A 19623-nucleotide genomic window follows, 5' to 3' on the forward strand; every position below is an offset into this window, starting at 1 on the left:
AGTATCCCCCATCTTGTAACTGTGCATGGGGTTTCTTCTTCCTAGGTGCAGAACTTGGCATTCATCACCATTGTCATTCTGTTGTTTTCTGCCCAGCGCTCCAGTCTATCCAGATCACTTTGAATTTTGTTTCTGTCTTCCAAAGTATTAGCTATCCCGCCCAATGTTGTGTCATCTGCAAATCTGATCAGCATTCCCTGCACCTCCTCCTCCAAGTCATTAATACAAATGTTGAAGAGCACTGGGGCCAGGATTGAGCACTGCGGTACCCCGCTCGTTACCTCTCCCCAGTTTGAGAAGGTCCCATTGATAAGCACTCTTTGAGTCCGATTCTGTAGCCAACTGTGGATCCACCGGATCGTTGTTTCATCTAGCCCACTTTGAGCTAGTTTGCTCTTCAGGAGATCATGGGGCACTTTGTTGAAAGCTTTGCTGAAGTTTTGAAGCTTTGCTACCCTTCGCTGATGAAGGGTAGTGTACAAATGTCTGGCCCTTGTTTCTGCCAAGGCTCCAGCAGTGGACACTGTCAAGCGTGGCTTGGACAGACCTTGGGCCTTGGCCGGGCGCTGCAGAATCAGCACCTTTGCTCCCACCAAAGCTCCCGTCACTGCTGGGGCACCCAGCGGCCAACTCATGACCAGATGTCCGCCACTGCTCAAGCAAGGACAGAGCAATGGACTTGTCATAGAGGCTCCCCCTGCTTGGGGGAGGGAGACCTCCAGACCCACATAGGCTGGGAGTGCATTTCCTCCCAAGGATGTGCTTTCGAGGGCTTTGGGCTGCTTTGCCAGCCTAGTTGGAGCTCTTTTTCCTCGCCTCTGCATTTCCTCCTTCTGTGTCATAGTCCTTCCATCACGTCTTCATAGTCTTAAGGGTGTGTGTGTGTTTTAAAGAAAAGCGTATTATACTTGGGGCATGTTTCCTCAGTTCTAGTACATCCAAAACTGAGAGGGCCACTCCGTACAGGGGGCATTTGATGCCGCTACCAGCCCCGCCTTCACTGGGGGTGGGAGACATCACACACCACTGGCAATCCTTCCTCTGAGCAAAGCGAGCGGACATGGAAGTCCGGTGTTCTGATCCCCACCCTCCACACCCCTTTATTGGCTCATGGGTGGTGGCCCAGGTACGCCGCTAAATTACATACCAAGTTTTGGGGGGAGGGTGGGGGGGAACTTTAACCCCTTAGGGGTGTTCCTTGTTTATTTCAAATATTTTTACCCTGCCTTCCAGGAACCTTGGTTCCTGAAGCATCATTTAAATGACAATAAAACAGGTAGACAATACTAATAGAAAGAAAAAGAAATAACACTATAGCAGCAGAATCATCCCAACGAACAGAATGCCTGGGTAAACAGCTGTATCATAAGACCCACATATGCTGCTACCTGAGATGGGTGGATGTTATTTAGGAGATATTAAGGCAAGGTGTGCATGCTGGGGAGTGTGGGCAGGTGGTTGGCCTGTTCTGCTTACCACCACAGTGGCAGAAAGCACCCAGGAAACGGAGGGAGCTCCCTTACCAGGCAGTGGCACAACCCCAAATTTAGGGGACTACTAGAGGGACTTTGCCCCCCGCCTGCCCCCCACTTCCAGGTCTTCACTGAGTTGAGAAATGGGGCTGGATTTGCTCATGCCCAGCAACCTGGCCCAGGTGACTGGAGTTATGGTGCAGCACACCTGCCTGGGGTGTGGGCTGCTCTGTGCATAAAAGCAGAAGGGGGCCAAGAAGCTAATCCTGTACCCACACCCACCCCAGGAAAACAGTTCAGTGAGTGTGAAACCAGAGCAGCCAGCCCAGTGCTGCTTCCAGAATCCCCGCTGCGAGAAGGAGTGCCCACGCTGGAGGGGAGCGACTTCCTGGGTGTGCCGAGCCCCAGGCGTGTCAGGCGGCCACTGGCCCAGCGAGGTACTGCTTGTGAGTGGCTGGCTGCTTCCCATTCCCCAGGCCAGATGTGCCCAGAGCCGCAATGGGGAAGACCTCAGCTCCAGCTGGGAGGGCTGGGGAGCACTCAAGGGCCCCCCTGTTCACCACCAGGCGAGGAGATGCTTGCTGGTCTCTGGGCACCACGCAGACCGCTCTGGCCCCAGCCTGCCAGAGCCAACACCCAGGCCGTGCAGAAGCAGCGGGCTGAAGCACATGCTGCACTGTCACCCCGCGCAGGTAGGCAGCCCAGTGCAGCCAGTGAAAGAGACGGAGGGCGCTTGGCAGAAGCGCCACTTGGGACAACCAGTGCTGGGAGAATGCAAAGCGCGCAGTGCCTGGGCAACCACCTGAGCCGGGGCCCCGTCCGCCGTGAAGGTACGTCTGTAGGAAAGTCTCGATCCCCCCAGGCCCGCAGGTAACGGGGCTGTCGTGGCCTGGGCGTGCCACAGCGCGTGCAGCAGGCCTGCTGCTTTCTCCGAGGATGGCCTGCAGCACCTCTAGGATGACTGCTTCCTTCAGCCGAGGAACCCGGGTGCTGATGAGTCTTTGAGGGAAGTGTGAGAACTTGTCGCCAGAAAAGCTGCTGTTCATTGTGGAATGGGCCATGTTATTTTCTCCCTCAGCAGCTTCAGGGTATGGAACACAGAATATTTCCTGCGCAGTAAAACACGGCGGGCCAAAGGGGCCTTGCAGGTGGACCAACGCAGTTTTCAGTATTGCGGGATATTCTGCTTTATAGGGCTGGAGCCCTCCTGCAGGGGGCCGGGCTGGCCAGGTAGCAGGATGAAGTGACCCTGCTCCAGGCAGCACCAGCAGGGAAGGGAGGCTGCAAAGGCAGGGGTTGGCCTCCAAACGGGCAGCAAGATTTGGGGCATGTTGGCTCTAGCAGGAGGGGTGGAACTGGGTTTGGATGCAGCTTCAGGCTGCAAGTGCCTTGGGTCACTCTTCCCTGGCCACGCAGGAGTGCCCCAGGCCTCACCTCCCAGGGTGAGATGCTTACAGCGTGCCTCATGGGGTCTTTTCCCAGCACCAGAATGAGGCGCTTTGCCCCAAGGAGCCCCTTTCCAAGGCTTCACGCTCCTTCAATCAACCAGAAGGGGTGGCCCAGGACAGGAGACGGCCCGCAGGGCTCAAGGTACTTGTTGCTGCCCGAGCAAAGGCAGCAACAGGCTATGGGCATGCCAGGCGAGCCCTGCCCATGTTGCCCAGAGTCTGAAGAGCGGGGCCTCTTGTGGCTGCAGCCCCGCCCCTGCCCGGCCCAACGCCCTCCATGGCTTTCAGAGCTGTTCCTGACAACGTGCTCTAACGTTCTCTCCAGCAGATGCCAGCTTCGACTTCTGAGGACCCGCAAGGGCAGCTGCTCTGCGGGAGATGCCACAGCTGCTGCGCGCTTGAGAAAGCGGAGGCGCCAAGGCTCTTCCCCTGCCCTTGCTCCGCTCTATCGCGGATGAATACATCCTCTCGGACAAAATACAGCTACCTAGGACCTTTGCGCACTCATCGGCATGCTCCAAGATCAACCTGCACCAGGCGTGGCGATTAGCCCATTTTTACCATACGCTGTTCTGTTATGCTTCGCCATCCACTGGTCTCTCCCTGTAGTGGGACTGTGCCCACATTTGCATGGCCCCGCACTCTTGGGAAATGGCTTGGGTCATCTCCCAAGCACCCGTTTATCACTTAGCAGCAGCAGCCAAAGGTGAGGCACGCTTGCCAGTGGACCTTTGCAGCTTTGCCTCACAGGCTCTCCACCGTCATGTCCCCCAATGGAATTCACTCATGCGCTTAACCGGCCTGTGCTGCTGCATGCGTAGTGCAGCAGGGGCGGGGGACCTCCTGAATGTGCATATTGGGGGGCCAATACACTCTGGCAACTGCAGCCTCCTCTTTGCAGCCCCCCCAAACCTGCATCTTCACAGCCTCTTCCGTAACAAGCACTTTTGACAAGAGACGTTTGTCCCGCCATTCCCACACCCTGCTGTGGATAACTTGGGAGTGGCTGGAGCAGTTGGGAGTCTTAAGGGCAACGGGCGACTCTTGAGGGAGAGCCACACTTGCGCATCTGTGAACAAGGGCAAGGGGCACACCCTGCTGCCCCAGCCGCCTTGCGGAAGGCAGGGAGAAGGCCTGCCTGCACTTGAGCCGCAGTCCCAAAGGGCCTGCTTCAGACCAGAGCCCGGGACCAAGGAGGGCGTTTTTTCCCCATTTTCAAGGGGAATTGTGTGCAGCATGCAGCTGTCCAGACCCAGAACTGCCAATGCGTCACATCCAAGACCACTGGTGGGCTGCATGTGGCCCTGCTGCTGCACAATACATGGTGGCATTGCTAGTCCCCCTCCCACAAAAGCGCCTAACCCAGCCAGAGGCACACACTGCAGCCTGTGCCCATCTGTCTGTGGGCTTGCGATGTGGCTGAAACTGCGATTTTGATGTTGCTTTGTGAGCTGTTTTGAGGGTTTCATTAGATCAAGGCGGGATGCAAATGTTTAAAAATAAAATTATGTGTAAGCATCTGTCTACTATGCAACATTGTTGCAATTTTTCTATTAGAAGACTCTTCACCAGAGCAGGCAAATCTGCTCAGCTGCCCGAAGAGCATCACCCCCAATTCAGAGGTGGGGTGCAGGGAGGGCTTGGATGTGGGCCACCAGAAGAGCCTGGCTGCTGGATCAGGTGGGGGGAGTCCACCCTGTCCAACTTCCTCCTTCTGAGCAGAGACCTCTTGAGAAATCCCCCAGCAACAGCTGCCCTCTCCTCCCATGGTGGCTCCTGTGCCTTGTGGAGCGTGATGCAGCTCCCCCCAAAAGCCACCAGTCCTGGTGGTCCAGCACAAGCTGTGCCTTACGTTGCCCAGGCTTGACCAGAGGGAGGTCTCAACATGAGCCAGGCAGCCCGATACCTTCCCCTGCATGCCCGAACCCAGGGGAACTCTGGCTGCCTCCCTTCCCTGCAGGTGGTTTGGCTTGGGTGTGCCCCAGAGTACAGGAGGCAAAGGTTGGTGCTGGCACAAAACATCTTGGGGCCCTGAAGCCAATCACTCTCTTGCGTGTGCACGCACACACACACTGCAAGGCTGAGCCTGGTTCCCACCACTGCCCAACTCCTGCTTGACTAGCCCTACACAGGGATGAGTCTGTTGAGCTGAAGCCTCAGCATCCCACTCCTCCTGCAGCCCAATGAACAAAAAAAGCAGAGGCATCTTCAGCGCAGGCCCTTCTGACTCGGCACCCCATCTCCACAGGGCCCTGGAAGCCAAAGGAGATGGCCAGTGCCCTCTGCTCAGACTCGGGAGTTGTGCTCCTGCTGCCTCTGAGCGTGGAGTCTCCCTGTTGCTACCATGGCCAGTAGCCGCCCACAAATCCGTTCTCCACCCCTGCCTCTTTTCAGGCAGTGAGGCATGGGGCCTCCTCCCTGAGTCTCAGCCCGGGACATCGGGATGCGAGGAAGGAGCAGCAGCAAGCGCTGGGGAGCGGTGAAGCTCTGGGGGCTGGATAAACAGTCTGTGAAGTAACGCCTGGTAAAGTGCAGGTCCAGGCAGAGGTAAGGAGACATGGGTGGGCCGCACTCTCCTTGCAAAAGTGTAGCCGAGGCTGCTCAGGAATTTGTTGTTCCCCAGCAAGTTTCTTAAAAGGTGGGGCCAGGGTTCCACAGGACACATCTGTATGCCGCAGATACTTGGGGCCTGAGGGATTGTGAAGAGCTCCAAAAGGCTCTCTCCAAACTGGGAGAATGGGCAACTAAATGGCAAATGCGGTTCAATGTAAGCAAGTGTAAAGCGATGCATGTTGGGGCAAAAAATCCCAACTTCAAGTATGGCCTGGTGGGATCTGAGCTAGCAATGACTGACCAGGAAAGAGATCTGGGGGTTGAGGACAGATCAGTGAAGATGTCGACCCAGTGTGCGGCCACTGAAAAAGGCTGACTCCGTGTCAGACATAATTAGAAAAGTGATTGAGAATAAAACTGCCAACATCATGCTGCCCCATACAAATCTATGGTGTGGCCACACTTGGAATACCGTGCCCAGTTCTGGCCACCACACCTAAGATAAGATATTGTAGAGCTGGATAAGCTGCAGAAAAGGGCAACAAAAATGCTCAAGCGGCTGGAGCATCTCCCCTATGAAGGAAGGTACAATGGCTGGGATTGTTTGGCATGGAGAAAAGGAGGGTACGGGGAGACATGATAGAGGTGTACAAAATTATGCACGGTGTGGAGAATGCGGACGGGGCATTTTTTCCTCCCTCAAAATCCTAGAACCCAGGGTCACCCCATGAAGCTGATTGGTGGGAGATTCAGGCGCGATAAAAGGAAAGGCTTCTTCACATAGCACAGAGTGGACACACTGGAATTTGCTACCACAGGGTGTAGCGATGGCCATCAGTTTGGATGGTGTTAAAACGGGGTTGGACAAATTCATGGAGGAAAAGATTCTCAATGGCTACCAGTCCTGATGGCTACGGGCTACCCCCAGTACCACAGGCAGTACACCAGTTGCTGGGGAGCATGGGTGGGAGGATGCTGTTGCACTCATGCCCTGGTTGACAGCTGGTTGGCCACTGTGTGAACAGAATGCTGGACTAGCTGGAGCCTTGGTCTGATCCAGCAGGGCTCTTCTGATGTACTGGGAAGGGCCCCTTGTGTGGCCATGGCTTGATGAAAAGAGCAGAGGGCTGGCAAGCCTCCTATGACCCCCACCCCGACCACACCCCTGGCTGACCCTGCCCCACCACCTTCCTCCGCTCAGATGAGGCAAGGCATCCCACCCCACCTGCTGCAGCCTGGCTAGGGGCTCCAACACAAGACACCCGCCCCCGACCTGCCAGTCACCTCTCAACATACAGGAAGCTTTATTGCACAAGTCCTGGACAGGCGGAAGCCTGTTCCATGCAGCCCATGGCTGAAATGGGGCCTGTCGCTTAGAAACTATGTGGCGTCCACGGGGCAGGACAGGAAGCGGGAGGGGGACCAACGTGGGCCAGAACCAGACCTGCAAGGGTGGGGCAGGGCCGCTTGCATGAGGCTGCTGAGGGCGCTGGTGGCTGCCCAAGACGGCCGCTGCGCGTGCAGCCACCTCAGCTCCCGGGCTGGGTGCCCGGAGGACTCAGCACAGCTCTGCAAGGTGAAGGTTTCCTCCGGCACCAGCCACAGCCACAGCGAGTCCTCCAGGTGCCGATGCCACTACGTGGACTGGCTTGTTAGGCAGCAGGATCTCCCCGACCACCTGGGGGTAGCAGGCAAAGAGAAGGGAGGTGTCACTGGAGAGGTCCAACCACAGACTCCCTCTACACACATTGCCTGAGGGGGATAGGAAAGGCTGGAAACGTACAGAAAAGGGCAACCAAAATGATCAAGCGGCTGGAGCATCTCCTCTATGAGGGATGGTTACAACAGTTGGGTTTGTTTAGCTTGGAAAAAAGGGGGGTCAGGGGAGACATGAGAGAGGTGTATTTTCTCCCTCTCTCGTAATACTAGAACCTGAAGTCATCCCATGAAGCTGATTGGTGGGAGATCCAGGACAGATGAAAGGAAGGGCTTCTTCACACAGCACAGAGTTTAACTATGGAATTCGCTACCACAGGACGTAGCGATGGCCACCAATCTGGATGGCTTTAAAAGATGGTTGGACAAATTCCTGGAGGAAAAGGATATCAATGGCTACTAGTCCTGATGGCCATGCGCCATCAGGCCATGTGCGGTATGCCTATGTACACCAGTTGCTGTGGATCATGGGTGGGAGGGTGCTGTTGCGCTCATCTACTGCTTGTGGTTTCCTGGTTGACAGCTGGTTGGTCCCTGTGTGAACAGAATGCTGGACCAGATGGACCCTTGGTCTGATCCAGCAGAGCTCCTATGTTCTTATGACGACTGTGCTTACCAGTGCAAACAGCCCAGCAAGGAGACCCACTGCCCTCCTTGCCGCAACGGGGACACTGATTGCGTGGCCATTTCACGTGTAGCCCATCCTTCTTGCAAGAAGTTCAAGGGGAGGCTGAGAGTGGGTTACTGGCCCCAAGGACAACAGTGAGCTTCATGGCCAAGTTGGAATTTGAACCTGGGTCGCCAGTCACCATCTGTCGCTCTAAGCACAATGCCACAGAAGGCCCTGGGTTCAATCCCGCCAGCTCCACTTTCAAAAGCTCTTGCACCTGAGAGCTAGGAATGCCCGCCCTCCCTCCATTTGTCTGCCACTCTGAATCCAGCTTTTCCCGCAGACGCTGAGCCCCAGGTACTCCTTACCTGACCGGTGCCCGTGTGGAGAAGGCTGGCCCCGCTGGTCCCGCTGCCCCCAGCCAGTACCACATCCCCCATGCAGAACTGGGCTGAATAGAGGAATTCTCCCTGTGTGGGGCTCCCAGGGAAGGGCAGGTTTTGCCACAGCCGAGACATACGCAAGTCCCAGAGCTGGAGAGCGTTGCGGGGCACCCATGAGCCAGTCAGGACTTGGTCTCCCTGTTTGGGGAGGAAACAACGGTTAGGTGTCAGCTCCACACAAATTGTGCTGCCAGGCCAAGCAACACATTTTGTGCAGCTGCATGTTCAAAACCTAGTCCAGTGGAAGGGCTGGAGAACACACTCCTTCAGATCGGTGTGCGCTCTACAATAAACCATGGCTTGTGCATCTCAGTGTCAGTCCCTTGCAAGTCTGACAGTGTGACTGACCCAAGGCCAGCTGGTTGTGATCAACTGAGCCCTGCAGCAGCCCTGGGTCACTCACTCCAGATGGGAGACCATGATGGCTTTCTAGCACTCTCAGGACCAAGGCAGCAGGCCTCTAAGCACCAGCCTCTGAGGAAGCACAGGGGAGGAAGGGGGTTCTCTCTCTCACATCCCGCTTGGAGCACCTGTTTGGCCACTGTGCCAGGATGCTGGACCAGCGCAGACTTTGGTCTGCCCCAGCTTCAGGGCTCTCCTGGCAACCCCACCTTCCCAATGACCTCCAGCCCCACTCTTCTTTCTCACCTTGACATCAATACCAGGGCCACAGATGTGAGGACCATTAATCACACTCCGGGCCCCCTTGGGCACACGTTTGTCCCACACCTGACACAGAGAAGAGAAAAAGTGAGCTCTGCACCCACAGCCCAGGCAGGGAAACTCCACTGCCCCTGCAGAGGGCACAGATCAAGTCCCAGCCCCCAAGAAGGCACGCCTGGGGCGATGGGGGTAGGTCGGGAAATGCAGCCCCTGGGGCATGACTCACCTTGACAGAGTTGTCCCAGCCACCTGTCAGGAAGAGATGCAACTCCGTGGGGTGGAAGCACAAGGCAAAGATCCGCCGCGAGTGTCCGCTATGGGGAGTGAACTCATCCCCAGCCATGAAATCCGGGGCCCGCATGATGTGAAAGAGCTGAGTGGAGGGAGAGAAGATTAAATGGAGAGGGAGGAACACCTTGCCTGCACCTATGAAGGCCTGGTGCTCCCCCACAATGCAGGTCCCTCTGCTCACCTGGTTAGTGTGGCTGTCATAGAGTCGGATATGCCGGTCTTTGCCAGCTGTAGCAAAAGCGCTGCCGTCCCTGCAGAAGTCCATGGCATTGATCTCGTTTTCCTTCTCTGGGAGCGGAAGGAGAGCAACACAGCCAGGATGCGGCTGTCAGCAGCAGACCCATCCCAAATCAGGGACAGCAGCATCTGTCCACTGGTGCTGGGCTGCCAGGGGAAGGGCTCCCTCCCCACAGAGAACAAAAGGAGAGCCTGCTGGATCAGACCAAGGGTCCACCTCGTCCAGTGTTCCGTTCACACACTGGCCACCCCGCTGCCTACGGGAAGCCCACCCGCAGGGCACAAGCGCAGCAGCACCCTCCCGCCCGCGTCCCCCCGCAGCTGGCGCGCACAGGCGCACGGCCTCTGGCACTGGGGGTGGCACACGGCCATCTGGGCTAGAAGCCGCTCCCGGACTGACCTGTCAGCGAAGCCACCGGGCGCCGAGAGAGCAGGTCGTACACAGAGACGACGCCATCGGCCCCTGCGGCCAGCAGCAGGCCGGGCTCTGTCCGGTGGAAGCTCACGGCGGTGACGGCGTGGCGCGTGCGGTGTCCGGGGAACAAGGAGCCGCCCGGCGAGCCCGTCGCGGCGTCCACCAGCTGGAGGAGGGCGGAGGCCCCTGAGCGCACAAGCGGCGCGGCGCGGCCCGCCCCCGGGGCTGGGAGCCCCCCGCGGACCCGCCCGGAGCCGCGAGCCGCCTCCACGCCCGGCGGCCCGGGCCGCGCGGCTGTTCCCCAGGCGCTCAGCGGCACCCCGCGCGGGCGCCGCCTCCGGCCCGCGACCGCAGCCCGCCCGCACTTGCCTGCACGGCCCCGTCGCCGAAGCCGGCCGCCAGCTGCGCGCCGCCCGGCCCGAAGCAGAGGCCGTAGATGCCGTGCGCGTCCTTGCCGAGCGGGACGCGGCGCGGGGCGCCCAGGCGGCGCGGGGCGCCCTCCCGGGCCCGCTCGGCCTTCTCCTTGCGGCGCCCCGCCAGGGCCGGGCCGCGCGGCCGCTGCAGCGCCTCCGCCAGCCGCCGCTGCGCCATGTGCGGCGCCCGGGGGGGCGGCGCGGGCCCGGCCCGGCCCGCGAGAGGCGGGCGCCGCGAAGCCCGCCGCCAGCGGGCGGGCCGGCCCCGCGACGGGGGGCCGCACGCCGCCTTCGCGGCTCTCCCGGGGCGGAGCCCCGCCTGCGCGGCGGCGAGGGCGCAGCGACGGCGCGGGCGGGCCTCGCCTTCCGGCGCTCGCCTCGCCTCGCCTCGCCTCGCCCCGCCTCGCCGCCGCGATTCAAACGGTCGCCTAGGCGACGGCCGCTCGGCTGCCGGCCTCGAGCGCCGCGCCCCCGGGCCCGGCCCGCCGCCCGTTAGTGGGGCGCCGCCGCCGCCGCCTCGCGGAACGGCCGGGCAGCCCAGCACGGCAGCCGCCCGCTCCGCAGCCGCCGCCGGGAGCCCTCGCGAGGGGCGCGCCCCCTGCGCCCGGCGCGGGACCCTCTGTGGGCGGGGCGGCCGAGAGGCGGGGCCGCCGCGCCGCCGCCGGGCAGCTTGGGGGCGACGCGGCTCCCGGGCCGCCACTGGCCGGCCTCGCCGGAGTGTCCTCCGGCGCCGCTCCGCCCCTGCCGCGGCACCGGCGAAGCCCGGCGGCGCCCTGACCGAGAGCCGTGCCGGCCCCCAGGCCGGCAAGCCCTCTGCGCCGCGCAGCGGCGGCGGGGCAGGCGGGGCGCGGCGCGAGAGGTGGCGCCTTGCGCTGGCGGGGTGACGCGCCCCGGGGCCCCGCCGCGGCTGGGCCGGGGGCCTTCCCGGAGCGTTTCAGGACCGCGCAGCCCAGTCGATCTCACGCCCTTGTCGCCTCTGCGTGGGAAGGGGGCCGCTCCGTTCATGCCCGGCCTAGATCGGCCTTCCGGGACGGCAGGAGGCTCGCAGGCCACGCGGCAGCGTCTGTCAGTGTCCCGGAGGCCCTCGGCCCTTCAGCGGCCGGGGAAACGCGGCCGGTGGCGGCGCCACAGCCGAAGTGACGAGGGACGTCCGCAAATCCCGAGAAGGCGCTCAGTGGCTGCTAGTCCCGAGTCCTGACAGCTATGTGCCACCTTCAGCGTCAGAGGCAGTCTGCCTGTTTACACCAGTCGCTGGGGACAATGGGCAGGAGGGTGCTGTTGCACTCATGTCCTGCTTGTGGGTTTCCCGTTGGACGGCAGCTGGTTGGCCACTTGCTGGACGAGATGGGCCCTTGGTGTGATCCAGCATGGCTCTTCTTGCATTCTTACTTCCTTGCAATATCTTAGGATCCACGCTCCTGCCTTCCTGCTTTTGCTGAGTTTTATTGTTCCTTCCTTTGTGAAGCAGAAATCCAAGCCTTTGCAGGCAATGTCATTTGCACTGGACCATGCTGGTCTTGGCTTCCCTCCATTCCCCTGGGAGGCCTTGTCCCATAGCACTTAGGCCAAACAAATGCAGTGCAAGGCCTCTTCCAGCTCTCTGGAAGAGGTGCCACCTCCCTAGGACAGCCTGGCAGCTCACAGGGGCCAGTGTGGCTGAGAGCTTTATTGAATTACCTGGTCTTTTTCAGGCACCGGAGCTGAAGGGTGCAGGCACTAACAGGCCAACGGTGCAGCAATTCCATCTTCCTAAACAGATTTCCCACAGTCACACCACAGTGCTTGCATGGGGGTGATGGGGCAGAGCTATTTGGGGACAAGCAGCGGTCCTGTAAATACACACGCCTCCTCACACAGATTGCCAAAAGCTGGAATGGTGCACTGCTTAGCTCCCCCTCCCCGCTCTCAGCCCGTGTGCTTGCCCCTTACAGGGCCAAAAGCAGTTCAGAGGCTCTGAGAAGAGCAGCCGTGGCAGCAGGGGGGAGGAGGAGGAGGGACAGAGAGGAAGGACAGCAAGGAAGGTGATGACGTGCAGGGGGCGGATGCTGTGCTGCAGCAGCAGGACACCAACCTTTTAAGGTGTGCTGTAGGAAGGACAGGGACTTGCCAGCAGGCGCAGTGGCTGTCTGAGGCATGCGCCTCTGTCCACGGGCAGGCAGAGGCTGGGCTATGTTCCTGGGTGCCTTCTTCAGACTCACTTGTGCAGACCTACTAGTTTGGGGCCAGCTGTGCTAAGCAAGTTGCTGTCCCAGAGATGCCAAAGGGAAGAATTCAGCCAGTGGGCTCCTCAGTTTACTTCTTTTTAATAAGTCACAAATTCAAGAGGTTCCACAACAAAAATACAACAGTAGAAGGACACCACACCCGTTTCACAGAAAAGTGGCCCCTGGCACTGACTCTTGGGGAGCAGATACCTCATGGGACACCACAATGGGGCAGGGAGGGGGGAAGGAGGAGACTGAGGGGAAAGGGGAGCACACATTTGGCCACATTCCAAGGCAAGGAATAACATGGCCTGTAGGCAACCGCATCTTCCTTCATGTTTATCAGTCAGAACAGAGCAGCAAAGGGGTAGGGAGCAGCCCCTGTCCAAAGTGTAGCTGCGGGGACTGAAATGGAGGTGGACAGGAGCGGGAACTGGTCAGCCTCACCCTTCTCAGTCACCTTTCCAAGTGCTGCCACCACCACTTCAGCAGAGCGGCAGCAAGGGCCAGGCTTGCCCGGGTATCGGCCCGTTTGCCACTTGGGCAGGCCAGTTGTCCCTCTCGCTCCTCTTGCCTACTCGGGAACAGATTATGTCAGGCAACTTTGAGAAACTGGCCCCACGCCCCCAAGGTGGCAGAGCAGCAGGAAGGGCAAGAGGCAGGCAGAGAAAAGCTCTGGAAAGCAAACAGTAGCTATAAGTGCCCAAGCACGTATCCAGGCCCCAGAAATACGCCCGGTCCGGTGGCTTTCTATGGAGCCCCCACCCCCCTCTCTGCCCACCCGGAGGGTGGAGTAGAAGGCCCTCTGTGTGAGGCCTGCTGTACGAGGAAGTCATTTGGCTAGGCCCTCTCTGGCCACCACAGGAGCCCAGCTGGCCCTGCGCCACAGACGGGGCATGCCCCAGCCCAGCAGAGGTCTCAGCCGCCAGCCAGCCCTCCTCCACGGGGCATCAGCAAGAGCGAGCAGAAGAGTGAGCTCTAGATGGAGGTTTCGTCGCACTTGGCCAGGGGCACCCCGGCCAGGTATATGCGGGCTTGCTCTGTGTCCAGCTCGTTGATGTAGAGATGGGGGTAGCCGTTGAGGCTGCCGTTCTTCTTTGCCGTGGCCAGCGGGTGGCGTTCGTCCTCGGGAGAGCTCGGGGTGTGCGGCTCGTGACTGCAGCTCGTGGTCGTCGACTGCATCAGGTCCAGCCCATTCCGCTCATGGCAGATGAGCTCCCGCTGAAGGCGCTCCCGCCGCCGCCGTTCGTGCAGCAGGAGGCAGCTGCTGCTGACAATGACGCCCGAGACAAAGCAGAGCACTCCGACCAGAACGCTGTAGCTGCGCTCCCCTGACCTGAAGGCACCGAGTCTCCCCTGGCTGGCATTCACCAGGCTGTAGGAAGCCACCACACCCCCCACACCGGACTCTGTGCAGCGGCACGTGTATTCTCCCAGAGTTGCTGCTGCCACTGTAAACTCTAGCCCATCGCTACGCACGATGTAGGCTGATGCCTCTTGGGAAGGTCTTTGCCACTCGCAGCTGGACCAGGCGGACTGGGGGACACAGGGCAGGACCACCCGGGCAGAGAGCAATGCTGGCACTTCAACGGTCGTGGGCACCTCTGCCAGGGAGGAGACAGAAGGTCAGAGGACATCCAGGCAAGGGCAGCCAATGCCAGGACCGCCCCCCCACACACACACACACCACTTACAGGGTAGCAGGCAAGAGCTTTGGTGCTCCCATCCTTTGCTCCAAGCTTCTAGTAGCGCAGCACACAGAACACAGCGAAGCGTCAGAAGAAGTGTTCCTAGCAGCTGCTGACGTTCCCACCTGATCTGAATTTCCCTAGACCAGGGGTCCCCATACCTTATGGATTGGTGGGCATATTTGGAATTTGGAGTGTGTGTTGTGGGCAGTCTCACAAAATGGCTGCCATCGGGGCACAGCCAGTTACAAGCCACTCATTTCCCAGAAGGCAAATGGGCGGTTGGTTCTATTGTTTTTAATCTGCTGCTGTTGGTAGGTATTATTCTGGTTGTGCTTTTATACTGTAGTTTTAAACTTTTATATTTTATATTGTATTTTATGCTGTATTTTGTGGTTTTAATTTTTGTGAACCGTGCAGAGAGCTTCAGCTATTGGGTGGTATATAAATGTAATGGGTAAATAACTAAGAGCCTAAGCACAAAGGAGAGGTGCGGGGTCTGAGCTCCAAAACAGACAAAGCTACTCTTCTGAATTAAAATACAGGTGGTGCTGGAGGATGGCACTTTGTTTTGCAGTGTGCCAGCCTCCCAGTTAAAAAAAAATTCTTAAGAAATAAAATAAAGATCAGGAGGGGCAGGGAGTCCCGTGGGCGCCAAGAGAGGTGTCCGTGGGGTTAGAGGGGTGTCACGCTGGAGGCCCTCAGCTATAGACTCAATGACATTTTGGGATATGGTTGGCCAAATCGTATTCTGGTGGCAGGGAGTTCCACATCCAGCACGCAAGAGGGAAGGACCCCCTCAACGGAGATTGCAAAACATGAAGTTATAGGGGCAAAATGGAGACTGTGGGTGAGGGACCCAAGCTAGGAAACCCCCCAAACACTGAGAGCTAGGATTCAGCTCTTCACTGGGGAAGAGGAGCCCCTTAGAAAGCAAAGCCTCTGCCACTGCCTGGTGGACTCTTGAACTGCCTTTGTCTTCCTCCAGCCCAAGAGATGTGGCTTTTCCTGGCTTGTTCCTCACTTAGGACTTAACCCTTTGTGATTGCCAGAGCTTTTCACAAGCCAAGTGGAAGTTTGAGTTGAAAACATTTTATGTGGCCTGTTCTAAATTGCAGTGGACACGGATTATTCTGTGAATGAGTTAACCCACAGAGAACAGTCCATTGTCCATCTAGACTGGAGCATTTGTGGAATTCCATCCATGCTTGGTCCCAGATAAAGCATTGTAGGGACACACACATCTGACTGCTGCCCAAACCTCAAGAACTTAGGTTTAGCATCTTCCCCCTCCAGCCCACCAAAGCCCCCAGCCCTGGTTGTCATCCCCGCCCTGCCCTCGCCACATGTCACAGCCTCAGCTGAGCAGAGAGGAGAGCTCAAGGGATTTGCTCAACCAGAACAGGAACGGCTCCAGCCCCCTCCTGGAAGGCCCGCCCGCCCACCCACCCGTGCTCGCTCTCTCTCTCTCTCTCTCTCTCTTTCTTTCTCTCTCTCTCTCTCACACACACACACACACCTACCTTTGCTCTCCATGGGGCACAACACCAGCACCTCCACGGATGTGACGTCCTGGATCATCCTGAGCAGAGGAAAAGAAAGGCTGTTGAGAAAGTGGTGTGTCTGCCCTGCCTGCACCTTGCCGGCCAGAGGCCCAAGGCCCACCAGAGAAGGTGAATGCGCCTGTCCCTTCCCTCAGGAGAGAAAGCCGCCGCTGGAAGCAGCTGCAGGAGGCCAGGCCTCCCTCCACTTCTCCTGGTTCCTCCTGGCCCAGCCCCAGGCGGAGCCATGAGACCAAAAGGGCCCGCGCAAGCCACTCTGAGCCAGGCGCGGGTGGGCTGGGGCCCAGGCAGCTTTGCTTTGGGGGAGAGGAAAGCGGTGTGTGAAGCCGCCTGCCGCTGGAGGTCTGCCGCACTCACCCAGCCCGGCCGTGGTGGTGCTGGCATGCCTCCAAGCCTATGCTCCAGGCACAAGCAGGATCTCTAGCCAAAACACAGTCCTGGCAGGTTCTGTACATGGTGCAGGCGGCTGTGCGGATTTGCGCCACTTCACTGTCAGAAGCCACGTACAGCCAGTCCTGCAGAGAAAGCAGGAGACGACCCTGGTTGTGTGGGAACAGGGGGCTCAGTGGACCCCCAGGGGTGAACAGGGGGCACAAGGAGAGGCACAGTCTGCCCAGGGGGCCTCTGACCCCCAGCACAGGCAAAGAGGGACACTCCAGCCCAGCTACAGAAGGCTCAGCATCCAGCTGCTCTCACAGGGATGTAGCCTGGATCCAATAGTGTGCCATCTGGGAACCAGGAAGGATTCATACTGGCCAGGCCAGGCATTTCAAGGTGAATATGGGGCAGCATTCTGAAATTAGTTTCCATGGAGACCAGTTGAGTTTCTCAGTAAATTTCTTAATGTGCTTTCCGCACTATTATTTGGATGTGGATTTGCTGCCCTGCTCTCCCGTTCTTCTTGGCTTAGTACATGTTGCCTTCCTGTCAGAGGAGAGGGGCAGCGTATTCTTAGGGCTACCACAGTCCTTGCCCTGATCCAGCTGCTGTCAGCTGAGATCAGGGCAGAAGGAACCAGGCTGCGGGGGGGGGGGGGGGATCGTCTTTGCTCTGTTTTAATAGTTTCTAATTCATTTCTCTGGGTGAACAGAGACTTCCTTTGATTTGTCCTAAATCTCCCACTAATCCCAACACATGGACCCCCTTGGGTTCTAGTATTACAAGAGAGGGAGAAACACCTCTCCCAATCCACTTTCTCTACACCTGGCAAACTTTTCTACACTTCTATCATGTCCCCTCTTACTTGCCTATTTTCTAAGCTAAAAAGTCCCAAATGATCAGCTCCTTGAGCATTTTATTTATTTTTAAACATTCCTTGGCCACCTTTCAGGACAGACGTTCTCCCAAGGCAGCTCACAGCAATTAAATACATAAGAACAGTTAAGGTATTAAAGGTGATAAAAACATAAACACAATAAAATAGCAATAAAACCACAATAAAAGCTGACAATAAAACCAGTAACAACAACGACTGCAATAACAGGAAGCACAGCAGACTCATCAAGAGAAGGCCATGGTAAAATAATATGTTTTCAAGGCCTTCTTAAAAGCTTGCAATGATGGAGCATGGCAGACCTCCGATGGCAACTTGTTCCAAAGGTGTGGGGCCACCGCAGAGAAGGCTCTCTCATGTGTGATCACCCACACAACTGCTGTCATGGGTGGGCAAATGAGAAGGGTCTCCCTTTCTCATCTTAAAGTGTGAGCAGGCTGATATAGGCTCATTCTTTGATGAGCTTCTGCTGGGCTTTAAAAACCTGGCTGTTCAGGCTGGCATTTGGGGTGGATTAGGGTTCTTTAGAGTGGTGGTGTTCTGTTATGTTGTTTTGTTCAATTGATTATGTAAATTTGTTGTATTTCGTGTTACTACTATTGTACGCCGCCTAGAGTGGCCGGGTAGCTGGCTAGATGGGCGGCTAATACATCAAATGAATGAATGAATGAATGTAGTTGAAGGAAGTCCTTCAAGTAACTTGGTCCCAAATCGTTTATGGCTTTAAGGTCAAAGCCAGGACTTTAAATTAGGCTTGGAAACACACTGGTAACCAGTGCAGCTGGTTGAACTTTTCTGCATTGTTTTCACCTCTATCATATCCTTTTTTAGATGTGGTGACCAGAACTATACGCAGTATTCCAAGTGCAGTCACACCATACATTTGTATAAAGGCAGTATGATACTGGCAGTTTTGTTCTCAATTCCTTTCCTAATTATGCAGAATTTGCCTTTTTCACAGCAGCTGCACACTGGGCCGACATTTTCATCAAGTTGTCTGTCACAGCCCCAAGATCTCTTTCTTGGTCAGTCACTGCTAGCTCAGATCCCATCACCTTGTATGTGAAGCTGGGATTTTTTACGCTTTACACTTGCTTATGTTGAACTGCATTTGCCATTTTAATGCCTGTTCGCTCGGTTTGGAGAGATCCTTTCGTCGCTCTTTGCTATCCCTTTATGTTTTAACCATCCAAAATAATTATGGGTTGTCAGCAGACTTGGCCACCTCTCTGCTCACTCCTGCTTCCAGATGGTTTATTGACAAATTCAAAGGCACAGCCCCAACACAGATCCTTGTGGGACCCTGCTGTTTGCACCCCTCCATAGCGAGAAGTGTCCATTTATTTCTACTGTCTTGCTTTCTGTTCTTCAGCTGTTTGCCAGTCCGTAGGAGGACCTCTCCTCTTAGTCCAGGGCAGCTAAGTTTGCTTCATGAAGAGAGCAGCTCTGCGTGGCTACAAGTCCCGGTGGCGGTACTCTGCCTCCAGCATCGGAGGCGGCGAGCCCTGTCCACCCGCTGCTGTGGGATGCGAGCGGGAAGTGCTGTGGCCTCCCTGGGGCGCCTGGCCCGGTGGGGACAGAAGGCCGGATCGGGTGGGCCCTCGGTGCACTGCAGCAGGGCTCATCTTGCGTTTCCCTGTTCTTTGTCCAAAAGTGAGGCACACCCCGAGCGGCCGGCAGCCAGGCCTTCAGTGTCCGGAGGCGCTGTGCCCCTGAAAGCCGGGCGCTGGGAACACAAGTGGGAGGGAGCCCTTGTGGTCGTCCTGTTTGGGGCAGGTGGTCAGCCACTGTGGGACCAGAATGCTGGACTAGGTGGACCTTGGCCTGATCCAGCTTCAGCGCTCTCGCGATGATCTTACACTCAGCAGTCTTTGGGGAGGAGCTCTGTCAAAGAGCTCCAACCCATGAAGGTGTAAACACCCCACATAGAGAAGCTGGTCCCATGGATGCCAGCAGCCAGCCCCCTCCCCAAAGCCCCAGGGCCAGGCAAGGGCAGAGCGTGGCCCGTGGGCAAGGCCCTCCCTCACCTGGTGGAGCTGCAGGTTCCGGACTGGCTGGTGCTCTGGAAACGGCATCAGGTCCTCGAGGAGGGAGAGCCGTGGGCCGATCTTCACAGCCTTGTGCAAATGCCCATCCTCTGGGGGTGGGGTGAAGAGGGGAGGTCAGTCTACCCTGGACGCCAGCTTGACTCTAAGCCCCTTAGCAGCGTCCAGACTCCTCGGATCCCACCCAACCCATCCCACCCCCCACTGTGCATGGGCCCTGCCCCTTTGCCCCCCCTTTGCCCACCTGGCCTGGCCCTGCCCTGCCCCGCCCACCCCCTCACCTGTTCCCAGGTACAGAACGTCATGCTCCTGCCCAGAGAGCGCCTTGACCCGGTGAACAGCGAGCCGGCAGTACCGTGTGTCCAGCTTAACTAACACTGGCCCATTCTCCAGAGGGGTGACTGGCTCGTCCATGAGCGGATGGTCACGGACAAAGGTCAGGACGCGGTCCGGGAGGGCCAGAGAGGACCTGAAGCCCTCCCTCCTCGTGCTGCTGGTGACGCACTGCGAGGGAAGAGGACACATTCTGAGGCACGGAGGGCCGAGAGAGAGACCAACCAACCGACCGACCCCCTGGCACTGAGGGCATG

General features: G+C 57.9%; 3 protein-coding genes across 4 annotated transcripts in view; 1 reads left to right on the plus strand and 2 right to left on the minus strand.

Annotated features, from left to right (window-relative positions):
• LOC146343470 (maestro heat-like repeat family member 5) overlaps positions 1-4452 on the plus strand; it is an 86936-nt gene extending 82484 nt beyond the window's left edge. The window contains exons 30-32 of the mRNA XM_084855146.1: positions 1760-1909; positions 2165-2302; positions 3249-4452. Of these exons, the coding sequence (XP_084711272.1) occupies positions 1760-1909; positions 2165-2302; positions 3249-3268 (308 nt within the window). The 3' untranslated portion in view covers positions 3269-4452. The remainder of the gene's footprint in view (positions 1-1759; positions 1910-2164; positions 2303-3248) is intronic.
• A 1807-nt stretch (positions 4453-6259) lies between these two features.
• On the minus strand, positions 6260-11175 carry LOC146343471 (ribosome biogenesis protein WDR12 homolog). 2 transcript variants are annotated; one of them, XR_014791914.1, is made up of 8 exons: positions 10218-11175; positions 9834-10014; positions 9378-9484; positions 9132-9278; positions 8891-8971; positions 8168-8380; positions 7806-8009; positions 6756-7151 (listed from the first exon to the last, which is right to left on the minus strand). XR_014791914.1 is itself a non-coding variant. In XM_084855147.1 (7 exons), the coding sequence occupies exons 1-7, from the start codon at positions 10437-10439 to the stop codon at positions 7032-7034; spliced, it is 1071 nt and encodes a 356-aa protein (XP_084711273.1). In that variant the 5' UTR covers positions 10440-11172; the 3' UTR covers positions 6260-7031. The 2 variants fall into 2 exon arrangements, 1 of the variants encoding a protein (XP_084711273.1); XM_084855147.1 differs by lacking the exon at positions 7806-8009 and having other exon boundaries at positions 6260-7151; positions 10218-11172.
• A 1358-nt stretch (positions 11176-12533) lies between these two features.
• Positions 12534-19623, minus strand: part of SEMA4F (ssemaphorin 4F) — a 41262-nt gene continuing 34172 nt past the window's right edge. Inside the window, exons 10-14 of the mRNA XM_084855125.1 lie at positions 19315-19537; positions 19016-19125; positions 16073-16230; positions 15677-15735; positions 12534-14069 (exon numbers count right to left, since the gene is read on the minus strand). Coding sequence (XP_084711251.1) covers positions 13444-14069; positions 15677-15735; positions 16073-16230; positions 19016-19125; positions 19315-19537 — 1176 coding nt within the window. The 3' untranslated portion in view covers positions 12534-13443. The remainder of the gene's footprint in view (positions 14070-15676; positions 15736-16072; positions 16231-19015; positions 19126-19314; positions 19538-19623) is intronic.

The sequence above is a fragment of the Heloderma suspectum genome, chromosome 5 (genome assembly GCF_057233095.1).
Source record: "Heloderma suspectum isolate Gila_16-S chromosome 5, 16-S_ref, whole genome shotgun sequence".
NCBI lineage: Eukaryota > Metazoa > Chordata > Lepidosauria > Squamata > Helodermatidae > Heloderma > Heloderma suspectum.

Excerpts from the sequence above, each read along its gene's own strand:
- LOC146343471 (XM_084855147.1), bottom strand. The coding sequence starts at position 10,439 with ATGGCGCAGCGGCGGCTGGCGGAGGCGCTGCAGCGGCCGCGCGGCCCG. Across the intron at positions 8,381-8,890 it reads GCCCTGGTATTGATGTCAAG|GGAGACCAAGTCCTGACTGG; the intron begins GTGAGAAAGAAG and ends CTCCCCAAACAG. Across the intron at positions 7,152-8,167 it reads TCCACACGGGCACCGGTCAG|GTGGTCGGGGAGATCCTGCT; the intron begins GTAAGGAGTACC and ends TGCTACCCCCAG.